The 14,169-nt window shown below is 37.6% G+C and overlaps 1 protein-coding gene across 1 annotated transcript in view; it reads left to right on the forward strand.

Annotated features, from left to right (window-relative positions):
- Positions 1-14,169, forward strand: part of COL21A1 (collagen type XXI alpha 1 chain) — a 72,855-nt gene that overhangs the window by 13,821 nt on the left and 44,865 nt on the right. Inside the window, exons 5-11 of the mRNA XM_063313480.1 lie at positions 480-653; positions 2,560-2,637; positions 3,072-3,080; positions 4,855-4,938; positions 6,048-6,110; positions 13,491-13,535; positions 13,757-13,810. Of these exons, the coding sequence (XP_063169550.1) occupies positions 480-653; positions 2,560-2,637; positions 3,072-3,080; positions 4,855-4,938; positions 6,048-6,110; positions 13,491-13,535; positions 13,757-13,810 (507 nt within the window). The remainder of the gene's footprint in view (positions 1-479; positions 654-2,559; positions 2,638-3,071; positions 3,081-4,854; positions 4,939-6,047; positions 6,111-13,490; positions 13,536-13,756; positions 13,811-14,169) is intronic.

The following is a 14,169-nucleotide window of genomic DNA, read 5'->3' on the forward strand; positions in this document are numbered from 1 at the left end:
TCCGTCACTATTGCCTGTCCCGGCTTGGAATACTGGAAGGGGTAATAGCACAACATCTGGAGGGCATTAAGTTCCCACCCATATTCTAAGATCCCCTAAAGGTCTTTAGCAAAGAATGGCAGGCTACTCATTCAAAACTGATATACAAGCATTGTATAAAGAAGTTGGATATGTTATGCTATGCCTACATTCTGTCTTCCAAATAGGCCCAACTTGGCACAACTGCAATACACTGATCATCCATATTAAGAATTTATTTTTAGAAAGAAGATTTTTGAATCCCTCTGAGTGGTTTTTAACGTGAATATTGGGCTGTAATACTAAGTTGTTGCGATTAAAAATGCTTCAAGATTAGATGAATGATAGTGTAAGCTTTGAAAGCATGTAAATCAATTAAGGAATAGGAAAATAACTGTTCTATTACAGACAGACAAGCATACAGTACATACATTTACTATTCTCTCCCATTGTTTTCCTAGACATTGTTTGATCAAGGCTGGCATCAAATCCGTCTGTTAGTAACAGAAGCTGATGTAACATTGTACATAGATGATCAAGAAACTGAAATGAAGCCATTGCATCCTGCTGCAGGGATCTATATTAGTGGAGTGACTCAAATAGGAAAATATTCTGGGAAAGAGGAGACTGTGCAGGTATACAGCTGTTCAGAATACAACTTTTTATGAAAGAGAGATAAATCTGCCCACATTAGTTTAATAACCTGATCTCATAGCTTAAATAAGGCCAGTTAAGTTTAATGGACTTGACTTTGCAGTGAATGAGTTACATCCACTGGTGGCTTTGATTTAATGAAAGGCACTTTTATTCATCTTAATAGCAGTACCCAACTGCTGCTGTTCTCTTTTACACATTTAGTAAAGGTAAAGGTTTCCCTTGACGTAAAGTCCAGTCGAATCCGACTATAGGGGGCGGTGCTCATCTCCGTTTCTAAGCCTTGGAGCCGGCGTTGTCATAGACACTTCCGGGTCATGTGGCCAGCATGACGACTCGGAACGCCGTTACCTTCCCGCCGAAGCGGTACCTATTGATCTACTCACATTTGCATGTTTTCGAACTGCTAGGTGAGCAGGAGCTGGGATTAACAACGGGAGCTCACCCCGCCGCGCGGTTTCGAACCGCCGACCTTCCGATCGACAGCTCAGCGGTTTAACCCGCAGCGCCACCGCGTCCCTACATTTACACATTTAAGCCCCTGCTAACTACAAAAGCTGTTCCTGGGGCTGATGGGTCTTCTCATCCAGAAGGGGGAGTTGCTGTGGCTAAAGGGGCTTATCAGTAATCAGGTACTTTGGCTAAAGTAATTAGGAGTGACTTCTTTGAGTGGAGGGGGACACAGCTCATGGCCTGTGGACTGTATGACCCTCAATCTCATTTATGGCCTTCTAGTACTCTGAGATCAGACAGTCAGAATTCAGCAGCAAAATAGCTGAAGGCTGGTGGCACAATTTTTTTCGTTTGTTTTCAAAATGACTGGTGGAAATGGGAGTGGGATGAAAACTATCCATTTCTCAACCATTTAACTTCTTCCAAAGATCCAAAATTACTGCTCTACAGGCAACTTTCAACCTGTCTGTTGGGGAGATTGGGTGATTGTGTGTTATTTGAAGGGGAACTAAGGGCATTAAGGATAGAAATGGGAGCAGTGCATTTCCTGGTGGTCTCTATCTCTCTTTTACACATTTAAGCCCCTGCCAGCTACAAAAGCTGTAGTTGGCAGGGGCTTAAATTTGTTTTTCTTTGTTAAAATTCACAATGCCCACCCACCCACTGCAAAAAAAGGGGAAAAAAATAAAAGGTTCTGGTCCAGCTCTTTAGTGATGTCACCACCTCACCAGACAGCTTCCTGAAGTACCAACTCTTCAGACTTTGCCCCCCTCCCACACAGCTGCAAAACTACAATCCAGTTTGTTAGATTGACATCCATCAGCAATTATTTTGTAGGTTTTGTTTGTTTATATCAAAATTGATACGCCATATTTCTAGGCAGACTGCCATTTGGAGCAGTTCATAATCTCATAACATAAAGCAAGAAAGCAGAATGAGCTGTAATTTTAATGTAAGCTATAATCCAATTAGAAGAAAGTTAACTAAAGTGCTTCTGCAAAAAAATGGGGGAGGATGGGTGGTGGTGGAATGTACAGATCTGCAGCATGGGCCTCTTAGTTTGCTGTTGCACAGGTGGTGTCTTCTACTAAGCACTATTTAGCCAAAGCAAATAGTGCAACCCCATCATTTCTAAAAAGGTATGGATTCCATGTAGGACTTTTTTATTTGCTTCCTCTCCCCCCCACTCCCGCATTTTCCAAAGCAGTTCTTAAAACTGCCTTGTTGGGTAGCACTTTGGAACTGGTCATCAGGAATGGAATCCAAAGTTGCAGGACCCCATGTCCATGAAACCCAATGAAACCCCACCAATGTATTTTGCACTGAACATGGGGGAGGACCAGATAATGATGAACATTTTGGTTATATAAAGGCATCTTAATTAGATGTCATAAGAATCATTTATCTCAAGAATGCATAATTTCTGCATTACAGTTTGATGTCCAAAAGCTAAGGATTTACTGCAGCCCAGAACAAAACAGCCGTGAAACAGCCTGCGAGATACCTGGCTTTGTGAGTATTATAGAAGATTACTAAGAACTGTGCTCAATAAAAATCAAGCTGTGGAAAAGAGATTCTGAGAATGGGTTTGTCTCTGGAAGAAAGAAGAGAAAGAAAAAGAAAGGCTTGTGCTAAAACTAGGTTAATATAAACAATAATAGGAATTTAGGCTGCTGTCCACCAGACAACTTGCCTAAAAATTCCACTGGGATGATGTTTCCCCCCCCAAATGTGTGTGATTGTCCCTGACTAAGAGAAGAATTTACAGATCTCTTTGCAGAGCTGTTAGAGAGTTCCAGGGAAACAATGGTCAGAAATTAGTTTGTGATTTTGGCAGTTTAAAGAATGCAAAAGGGGGGCTTGCTGGTGTGTGCTATTTTAGAAGTTAGAAGAGAACTTCTAAGTTAGAAGTTTTAATTCTATCAATTTTTTTCTTTTCATTTCAGAATGGAGAGGTAGGCCAAACAATGCATATTCATACAAACATAAGGTAACATTTATCTTTCCTCTCTTGTATTTCTAGTAAAGTTACCATTAACCAGGTGAGGGAGGTATGTACTGTTTGTTTGGAATATGAGGTGGAAGAAAATGTAGGGTTTTATTTTTTGCAAAACAGTTTTTCACCTCCAGGCCGAGGGATTCTTCCTTCTGTGAATAATTCTATAGACATTTATCTAAATTTATTTATTTATTTATTTCTCAAATTTCTAACACCACCCATCTCTCCCCAAAAAGGGGGACTCTTTAGTTCAAGATAACATAATTTTATGTTATCTTGAACTAAATTTGGTGTGCATACTTTCTTCCATCAAAAATTAGTAATCTATTTTTATATTACTAGGAGCATTCAGTGCTCACATTGATGAAATAAGTCTGTGTGTGTAAAATACACACATATACACTTAATTCATATTTATATTTTATGCATATGCATATATATACTGTATACATAAATATACAATATAGAAAATGGACATACTCTGTTTTTAATGCAAGATGCTAGAAAGTATTCACTTTTTGCAGTTGCATTATGAGGTAATTTTTCAATTGTATTGAAAATTTTGCATTTGTATTATGAAGTAATATTTCAGTTGTAAATGAAAGGAGAAAATATCTAGAATTTGGAAAATATAAGTGATGATTCACTGGAAATTTCTCTAATACAGGCCCAGGAGAAAATCCTTGATGGATAACCCTTACATTTTAAAATGTGTGGACTTGTTACTTGGTCCTTTGCATTAAACCGGTAATGCTTAAGCATTGCTACGTGAAAAATTCTGATAGCTGGAGCACATTTTTTTTCCCTAATACAGCTGTTACTGTTAGGGCTAAAAAGATTTATGTTTACAGACAGTAAGAGCAAGAATTACTTGTCTTCAGAGAAGGCCATCCCTTGGCACTCTGTGTGACTTACTGTCCTGAACTTTTTTTTTGTTCAGATCATAGCAAGACTCTTGGTCAGGGGAACGTGGCAGGTTCCTGTATCTCGGGTCCAACTATTTCTCCATCTGACCCAGGAGTGGGCTGAGTGGGTTACTAGGTACAGGAGGTGGGAAGGGTTATGTTTCGGGAGGTTCTTCATTTTTTAATTGTGATGTGCCTGTTTAATACCTACAGTACAGGAATCAACTATCCCCTTCCTCAAGAAAAGAGCAAACCATGCCTTCAGTTTTCAGCATGGTCCAAGAGGCTCCCACCCAGGGGTGTGGCTTGTGCATCCTTGTTCTAGCCAATAGAGCCTATTTTGAATGGCAGCTAAACTCCAGGGTCTCATGAAGAAAACTTTCTTCTCACTGGTGGTTGAACTTTTAAATTTCATCAGGTGATGCCAAAGATGAAGCCTGGGAACTTTTGAATATAAAGGAAGTGGTTTACCATTGACTGATTGCCTCATTTTGTATTTCTGCATAATCTTTCTATATCTGATTCATGGATTCTTCAGAATTATCCATCTCACCCAGATGGGAGGAGGTAGGGTCACAACAAGACATCACAGAGAGATTCTGTGAAAGGCACCCAGGAGACTGAGATTTTAAATTATTATTTTTTTTCATAGAAAATCTGTGGGAATAATAAAGTTATCTTCTTGGAAACTGAAGCTGTCCACTTATGGATTATGAAATTGCTATTGTATCAGCAAAGCTGGTTGATTTTCTGTGGGGATTTTGGGGAAAAAGTGTAAAAACTATATTGGAGTTGGTATTTGAAAATAATTTTTGTCTTTAATAGTGCATGAATGGACCTAGCGATGTAGGATCTACACCACCTCCTTGTATTTGTCCTCCAGGAAAACAAGGACCCCCAGGCCCAAAAGTGAGTGAACTTTGGATGTAATATAGGTGGTGTTTTAACTATAAGGTTTGAGATAATGTAAGTTTTTATGGAATAATATGCCACTAGCTAATCAAGTTGGCAAGATAAAGTTCAGTATTAGGAACTTTATTCAAGAAACCACATTCCAACTTTTTTGCACTTCATATTGTCCCTTCTCCTCAATTTTTACCATCCATGTGTTCATGGAAGTCTTAAACTCCCTATCAGTATATATGGTATACTGTATATTGTATGGTCCCTTGGCTACTTGGGCTTCTCTGTAGCTGCTATCTGAATTTCTTATAATGTGCATGCTGGTTGCATTTCCACAACAAATATTGCCTAAATATGGACTTGAGGGAAGACAAAGAGAGAGAATAAGATGTGTTTATTAATAATAATAATTTATTAAATTTATATGCAACCCAACTCTCAATGACTGTGGGTAGAGTATTAAGTATTAACTAGTATTATGAGCGTTGCATCCTTAAATTAAATGTCATGATATATTAGGGCAACTCTGTACACAACATCTGGGTATCTCCAAGCTTTTTTGATATATAGAGTATATCAAAATAATTTCAGTGGTGCAGAGAGGAAAGAGTGAGTGAGATGCAGGGCATGAGGTGAAGAAAACCATTTTCCTTGTCTTACATCAGAGAGAGACAGGATTAAGGAAAAGAGAAAGGATATTCCTTCTCCATCTCAATTTCAGAAGTCACTGCTCAACGTTTAGCAAGATAAGGCAATAATAGGTGATTAAACTATTTTCATGCTATTTGGGAAGATTTCAGGAAAGGAAAAACAACTTTTCTCACACTTGTTCTTTAAATCCAGCCATTCTACATCATGGAGTAATAAAGCAGCTGCATCAGTATCTCCAAACCCAGCCCTTTTATAATTTTATAGGGTGATAAGGGAATGTTTTAGGATGAGGGGAAGACAAAAAAAAAATCCTTTCTTTTCCTTTCTATTCTCTTGAACCTTCCCCTCATCCTGTAAGCACCGCAAGGCAGTTGCAATTTCATGCCAAAACGAAGGATCCCTTCTAGAGGCTGGAGAAATGCTTTGTGAGTCCCAACTTCTTCTGTTCTTTGTCTTATTTCTAGGGTGATCCAGGACAACCTGGGAATCATGGCTTCCCTGGAGAACCTGGTCCAGATGGTAAGCCTGTGAGTACTAAAAACTTAGTCATCTTTAGTAGTCTTTAATGCATAACTGACAATAAATTGCATCAGAATGCTATTGTGGATGACAAACAATTCAGCCTAAACACACCCCTTAACACAAAGAATTAGGATTCCTACCTTGCATTGAAATGTTTATTACACAAAGAATTTGCCAGTGTTAATGTTTTTCTTAAATTTAAAGTTTATTCAAGCTTTTTGTATCATTTCCCAAACTTAGTAGTATGTTTCGTAGCCCTTTAACCTACTGTTATAAAAGGAATGTATAGCATAGCCTTCCTCTCCCGAAAAAATGAACCGTGCTCAGCCTGGTGCCCTCCAACTGTTTCGGCCATTTGCCATACTGACAGGGGATTATTGGAACTGAAGCCCAGTATATATTAATTTTTTTCTTACAACTCTGTTAGACATCATGTGTGATAGAGACTCACTAGAAAAGTATGATTCAATTTGAAATAAAGGAATAAACTCAAGAGCACCATAGCAGCAAAGGCTGGTATAGAAACCTTTCAAAATATGAAATGATTTTATATTTGGAAATGGTCATCTTTACTTTTGCTGTAAAACTGTGAAATGATGAAATAGAATGTATTCAAGGTTCAGATCTTTCTCCAGACTATTCTGTTCTTTTTAATATATTCAGTGAAATCTGTTTTAATTATGTAGAACTTTAAAAAGTTTCCAGAAATCTTTTTAAAAAATTAACAACAAACAAAACAACATGGTCTTTATTATTGTTAATACTACTTTGGGTGCACTCTTCTTATCCACAGTATGTTTTGCCGTTGATTTTATAATATTTCTATATTTCTATAAGACTGTTGTCTCTTGTGGTGATCAAAGTATATTTGGTTTCTGTATCAGTTCTAAATGGAAAATCTGAGATAAATGCTTGTTGGAAACTGTATAAATTTTAGGGATATTGCCAATTGCTTGAGGAGCTCCATGTTATAAAATGTCAAAAAAAATTATTTTGGTTGCTTAGTTACATTTTGGCCATGTCTGTAGGTATAACAGATGGTTGAAATTATTACGGTGGTTCCCTTTGGATGCAGACACTGTACTGGTAATGAATAGCAGTACCAAAAATACACATTTCCATGAACTGAAGATAGTAATGGGAGACAGTCCAAGAATTTAAGTAAATCTTAGTATAATTTTCAAAGAGGCCTAACATCTAGCAGAATCAGTGTTCTTTAAAAAAAAAAAGGTTGCAGATTTTGTTTGATGGGGAGGAGTTACTTGAATAGTTCATTTAATTATAAAACTATGATTTTGCCCAAATGCTGAACTCTTCAACAGAAAAAGGAAAGCTGCTTCATATAGATTGAAAAATATTTATTCCTACTTATTTAACTCTCTTGTTTTTTTTATCCCACCTTTCTTCCAGGGTGTTTCTTCCCAACCTGATAATTGGGGTTGCATTTTCCAGAATTCTAGCAATGGCTATGCTATCTGGGAATTCTGAGAGGTATAAGAGGGTGGAGGGCATCAGGAGGGCACAGGTGGGGAAGCTTGATCTAAGTTGCTCTAGTAGATTACATGGAGTCATCCCATAATTCATCTTCCCCAGAGCAACCCTTTATCAAAGTTCCCAGTAAGCTCTAACTGGCAATTTGAGCCTAGATTTTCTCAGTCCCAGACCAATTTTCTTCACCATACAGGCTGTACATCTTGAACAGTTCTGGATAATAATGCAGAGAGAGATTAATGAAGAAAAGTGAGGGGAACTATAGACCTTATCAGAAGATCTGCATGTACTTTCCCTGAACATAGGAATGGCACTTTGCAAGATAGCCATATCTCTTTGGCATCCCTGCATATTTTGATGAGCATGGGAAAGAGTCCCATATGGGCATAAAGTTCAACAACGTGTGATGTTGCACATGTTCAGGGTCTTCCTTACTATCAGAGGAATTGTGCAATCAGGACTTCTACTTGCATGAAATCTCTCCATGAGTATAGCTGTACATGGTTAGCAGACCATAACTGACTGTGTCCCGAAGGGCATCTTGAAAAATTGAACTGCGGCAGTTTGTGTTTTCAGGTCCAAGAGATCAAAAGGGATTCTATAGCAGTAATGTATTTCCTGTGTTTTTGCAACAGAGATCTCCTTATGAGTCTCCTCTGACTAGCAGTCAGGGATACCTTGACCATTTCATCAGCCATAGCTGGAATGGGCAACCTTTGTTGACTGAGATGTGAATTTAGTGATGCAGGAGTGGTAGGGCTGCTCTTCCAGTTACCGTCCTTGCCAGGAAGGGGAAGTATTTTCCCGGTGCAACACAAATAAGGATATATTTTATTTAGTGGAGCTGTCCTCCATTTTCTGAGAGCAGACTTTCTATAACATTTAGAAAAATTCTTCCCTGAGGAAGTAGATGCCATATGAGCTTTGGTTATAAGCATGATGGAGACTTAATATAATTAATCATGATTTAAGGAAAAGGAGATACCTTGTTGCTCATAAAGTCTCCACAATATAATATAACCTCTGGATTAGTGATAAAAAGACTCTTTGCTATCAATAGTAAGTGGGAAGTTATGCTGCTGATATTTTCAGAAGTTGAGAACCACATCTTTGCTGTAGCTTTTATTCTAGCTCTGGACAAAGCTTCTTAATAATGATATAAATAACATTAGAATGAACCATGCAGGAAAAATCAACCATTCCTCTAGATTTATAATTTGGCAGTTCTGCAAGTTTTCCTCAGATGAGTCAGTTTTTCAAGTTGAGCATTTTTCTGAGTATGGAAGTTTTTAAAAAAGTTATACTAGAAATTGACAGAGCTATTTAGAAGGAGTATTAAAAGCATGATGCTGGTCTTGGTCTGCCTAAGTGGCAGTCCTGTGTAATGCTTCTTAAACTCATTGGAACTTATGCCTAAGTATTTTTTTTCTTTAGTTAGTAATTGGGCTGTAAATGAAACTCTCCTTGAGTATTACTTAGACATAATAGGAATCCGTATACAGTAAAATGGACTGGAAAGTAATAATACAAAACATGCCATCCTAAAGTCAAAGGCTTCTTTTAATGAAAATGTGCTCTATGGGCAGTTCTAGAGGCCATTTTAAATAAAGCTTTAAATATCATGGAATATTTCTTTGAGTTAGAGCCATATTCCTTTCATGCACACAAACCCAACTTTCCACAGGCATTCAAGTTCCCTGGGACATGTGAACTGGCAGGTTATGAATGTAGTCAGCAGTAATTCTCAGACTGTTTATATAGAGAAGATTGGGAATGCTTGTGTGATTTTGAAATAAATCATAATTGGGCACAGTTATATATACACTTTTCTAATGTACATGGAATTATGATGTGAGTAGTAGATGGGAACTCAGAATGTGTGTGATTGGATATCTTGACTTTTTAAAAAACCTTTTTAAAGGTAAATGTTGCCATCTGGGAGGGAACATTCCTGATACAAATTTCCACTGAAGTGCTCCTTGATCTCCAGGGGAAAATCAACAAATATGATATGAATCAGGAAGTATGATGAGTTAGGATGATGATTTAGGATGAAATCTTAGAATGCCTACTGAAGATTGCTTGAAATGTATTGATAGCTAATAACCTGAACCACACTGCATTATTCATAATAAATATAGCTGAAATATAAGGACACTTTCCTGGAGTAATTATAGAAATATTTAAGCTGCCCAACTGGGAAAAGCCTTCAGAATGGATATACAGCAGTAAAACCAAGAACAATGAACTAAAATGAACAACGATATGTATCAGTCAATTGTATTTTTTAAAAAAAATAAAGATTACATACTTGCCAGAAGAAGAAAATGATCCCAATTTGGCCTCTAAATATATGCAGTAAAGATAGTAGGTAGATTTCTGTATACTGTAGAGATGAATGGTAGTAGAGATAGTGGCTTCCTTTATAGCAATATCCACACAGCTGCTTTGCTGAGTTCCCTCCTGACCCAAGAGCTAGTAGAAAAGCATGCCACCCTAAAACTTGCTGTCCTCACAGCAAATCCTTATTGTGCATTCAAAACAGGTCTGTGCTGTGCTACTGTCCATGTAGCTTTAATGTGCAACCTATCAAGGACTGTGATCGGTAGTTTCTTTGGCAGAAATTCCAGCCCTGCCTAACATCGACCACCGTGTGAAAAACCTCCTCCATTTGGTATGCACCACACTCTGGTTACTCCACACACCGCATTTTTTTCCTTTTTTCTTTCCCATCATACCACTGACTGAATGAACTTTCTGTTTTTTTTCTTCATTCCTTCTAACTGTGGGTTGGCCAGTTGACCATTAGGTTGCAAAAAAGAGTTAAAGGTTTTTTTAAAATCTCTTGGCTGCCATCTAGCAGTCATCTGGATACATGCAGCTGAGACTGAGATACAGTGACAGTTAAGTATTGAGCTGGAGTTAGAGAAAGAGGGTTTTTTTTTTGAGTGGCTTTATTTTTTTATTGAACAGTTTAATAGAAAAAAGATAGATATGAGCCAAAAAAAAGAAAAACATGAAGTAAAAGAGAAGAGATTTACAAGCTTCATAAAAATGAGTAAACTGAGTTCAAATGTTTGCAGTGATATTAGTTTAGTTCTGTATATTTGAATATCTTATATCATTTTAAAGTTATATATCACAGTTAAGTTAAATTAATAAGCAGGCACGACAGTAATCAGCACAATATGATGTATGTATGTATTTATATAATTTATATGACCACCCTTCTCATGATCGTGACTCCAGGCAGCATACAAAAACAAACATCAGTTAAAACCATCCAACAATAAATATAAATAGGTCAACAAACAAAACCACACTAGCCAGCAGAGCTCATTTAACCTCCTGGCCCATACACCTTGGGGAAAAATGTAACGTTTTATCTAATCAATAAATATCTATCCTAGTTTATCAGGTCATCCAAGAGTGAAACTTTAACACTTTATGTTAAAAGAAATAGGTTTTGCTGTGATGTTTGGTGTGGTAGCTTAAGCTCTCCCAAGAACATCACATGAGGAGAGGCCACAGGGCTTCCATGGGAGCAGCGGCTGATGGGAAGGGAAGTCCCCACCATGCACGCCATTCAAGTACAAGAGCCTTGGCCTTTTGGTTTTACTCTCAATTACTTTTGTTTTAGACGAGGGATGGGATACTCAGTTGTAGGATTTCACACTCTCAAGTTTGATCAGTTGGCTGGTTAACAATCCCTTTGAAAAAAGAACAAAAATGTGGCTTCAGAAGTCAGAATTTGGTCTTTCTCAGAGCCAAATCAGCACTGAAGAACAGGTCTTGAGACCAGAGACTGGATAGAAAGGGGAGGTTCCACAGCAGAGCTGCTGGCTGATATAGTTCAAGCTTATCGTCACATTCAAGTGCATAATCTCAAGCCTTCTGCTCCATGCATAATGGATTTTCCAGATGGAAGACCTTGAGTTATGTTAAGAAGGAGATCATGATTTCCAGAATGGAGTGTGTAAAGCCATCTTTGGAGTAGCTCAGCTGTGGGTTGACAAGATGTAGGTGCTAGCATTTAGGGCATGTCCTATAGAACATGAGCATTTAGGGCATGTCCTATAGTTAGTGAGATGTCTTCATGCTGGTGCACAGAAGCTATGTGGATGTGGCCTATGTGTATGAATTTGGGTATGGTAATAAATCCATAGCATTTAAGTGTTTTATCTTCTTGTGATGTGTGTTCCATCATCAAGCCAAAACTGCATATACAAATCTTAGAATCAAGTGATTCATTCAAAGGACAACACACATATACAGTATGTATACTAATAAAGAGAGCCAGGTTGGTGTAGTGCCTAAGCTGCTTGAAATCAGGAGACTGTGAGTGCTAGGCCTGCCTTAGGCATGAAAGCTGGCTGGGTGACTTTGGGCCAGTTACCCTCTCTCAGCCCAACCCACCTCACTTCACAGGGTTGTTGTGGGGAAAATAGACAGGCAAGAGTATTAGGCAGTAATTACCATCTTGAAAAAAATACACACACACACACACACACACTGTGTGTGTGTGTGTGTGTATAAATAAAAGGTGGGATAAAAATGTAATACTACTACTACTACTAATAATAATCAGCAGCAGCATTTGTAGTAATTGCCTAACATTTTTGTTATAAAAATCACAAATAGGATCCTTTAAAGTGTAAATGTACCTGCTCTTAGCTTGTGATACAGTGGGATGGGGTGTGGACAGGACATGATGGTGGCTGAATTGTCCTGTTTTCAGACTGAGACTGAACAAACTGACTCATCTTTTTAAATATATTGCTCAGATGCTTATTTCTTTGTTTCTCTTATTGAATGGCACTGTTAAATGTCAAATTTATGTGTGGATGTGTATTTCCCCCCCCAGCAATAGCTTATTAACGATATATTTTCTTTAAAAATATTTATTAGCTTTCAAAGAAAAGTAAAAACAATACATTAAAAAAAAACAATTCTGGAATGACAGCAGATCAGAGGTAGAATGATGAGTTCATAACTCAGCCATCAAGTTTTTATATTCTCTGAAAGTCATGTAGGTATAGGGATTTTTTTTCCTGGCAGCTCATCTATTTTCCTGACTTCCTTTTTTTTGGCAGGGGGGGAGCAAAATGCAATTAACTACTATTTATTATTTATTGTAAACCACTTTTAAAATTGAATTAATTTTTGTGGAAAGTACTTTATGATTTAAGCTGAAAATGTACTTTAGATCATTCATAATAGTAGGTTTTGTTAATGTAGACAAAAGCAACATTCATCCAATTTCCTCCACTGGAATAGAGACTGATTTAAAGAGCCACATAATCATATTGCAGCTCATTTTAGATCCACATTGCTCAAAGGGGCATATGGTAGTCGGGATATTCTATGCTGTGTCATGCTGTTATTCTATATCCGTGTAAAAAGGAGGATTTAAGGCTGCAGAAGGAACCTCGAAAGACGTACATCGGTTTATTAGGAACCAGATTTCTGCTCCTCTACTTTCAGTCATCCAGGAAAAACATACCAATAAGTTCATTCATGTGAATGTGTGTGGGAGTTCCTCACAGGAGGTTACCTTCCATGTGGTTTAGATTTAAAATGGCCACCTGAGGTAGCCAAACTGTAAAATTCATCACTTTGTCATCTGAACTTACTGGATGGAATACATCTAATTCAATCTATTTGGAAGGTAATGGAATGATCCTAAACGACTACTTTGCTGTTCTGCTGGAGATGCTGGCCTGTGATATATTCTTTTTTTTCAAAGTTCTGTTGGCCCAGTGATGTGCCCAATTCTGGGCACATGATTGAAATTCCACAGCCCTCCAGGCTGAGCCATGAAAGTGTTGTTTTAAATAATTTAAATCAAAGTGCTCAAACACACAATAGTATAACGTTTGGGTTTTTCTTCTTAGGGCTATCGAGGAGTAGCAGGAACTCCAGGATCTCCAGGGATCCAGGTAAGCTCAGTGCCTTTTATACACTAGAAAATACTTCCTCAAGTGCCTTCAGGTTTTGGGGGAAATTACAAAATTCTTAACCAGCATGGCCAAAATTAGGGAAAGCTGCTCTAAGAACCTCTGTAAAGAAAACATTTTACGTAACGTTTATTGAAATTATAAATAAAAATAATCCATACAATTCAGTGAGGTTCATAATCTAGATTAATTATTTTTACAAGGGTCCACGTGGCCTTCCAGGGGTGAAAGGCGAACCTGGGACAGATGGGGTAAAGGTAAGGCTAGTTTAACACTTTTAATTCATTTTAATCAATAAGTGCTACATCACATAATACTCAAAATGTTCAAAATATATACATTATCACTTTAAAATATACCTGATTGTGCATATGTATCTTTGTACAGGGAACTGTCTAGTTTATTTACATTAATTCTAAAATGCTTCTGAATACTTCTTGGTCCAGAGACATCTGCCATGGTCTGCTCTTTATTTGCTGGTTTTTCTCATGTATTTGAAATCTCCCCAGTAAGTCTTGATTTTCAACCAATGACATATAGAAAAGATGGGTGGATCTTTTATGTGCATCTGTGCACTTTTGACAGTGTTTAATTACTAAACAATGTCTTTGTAAGT

The sequence above is a fragment of the Candoia aspera genome, chromosome 1 (genome assembly GCF_035149785.1).
Source record: "Candoia aspera isolate rCanAsp1 chromosome 1, rCanAsp1.hap2, whole genome shotgun sequence".
NCBI classification, from domain to species: Eukaryota; Metazoa; Chordata; class Lepidosauria; order Squamata; family Boidae; genus Candoia; species Candoia aspera.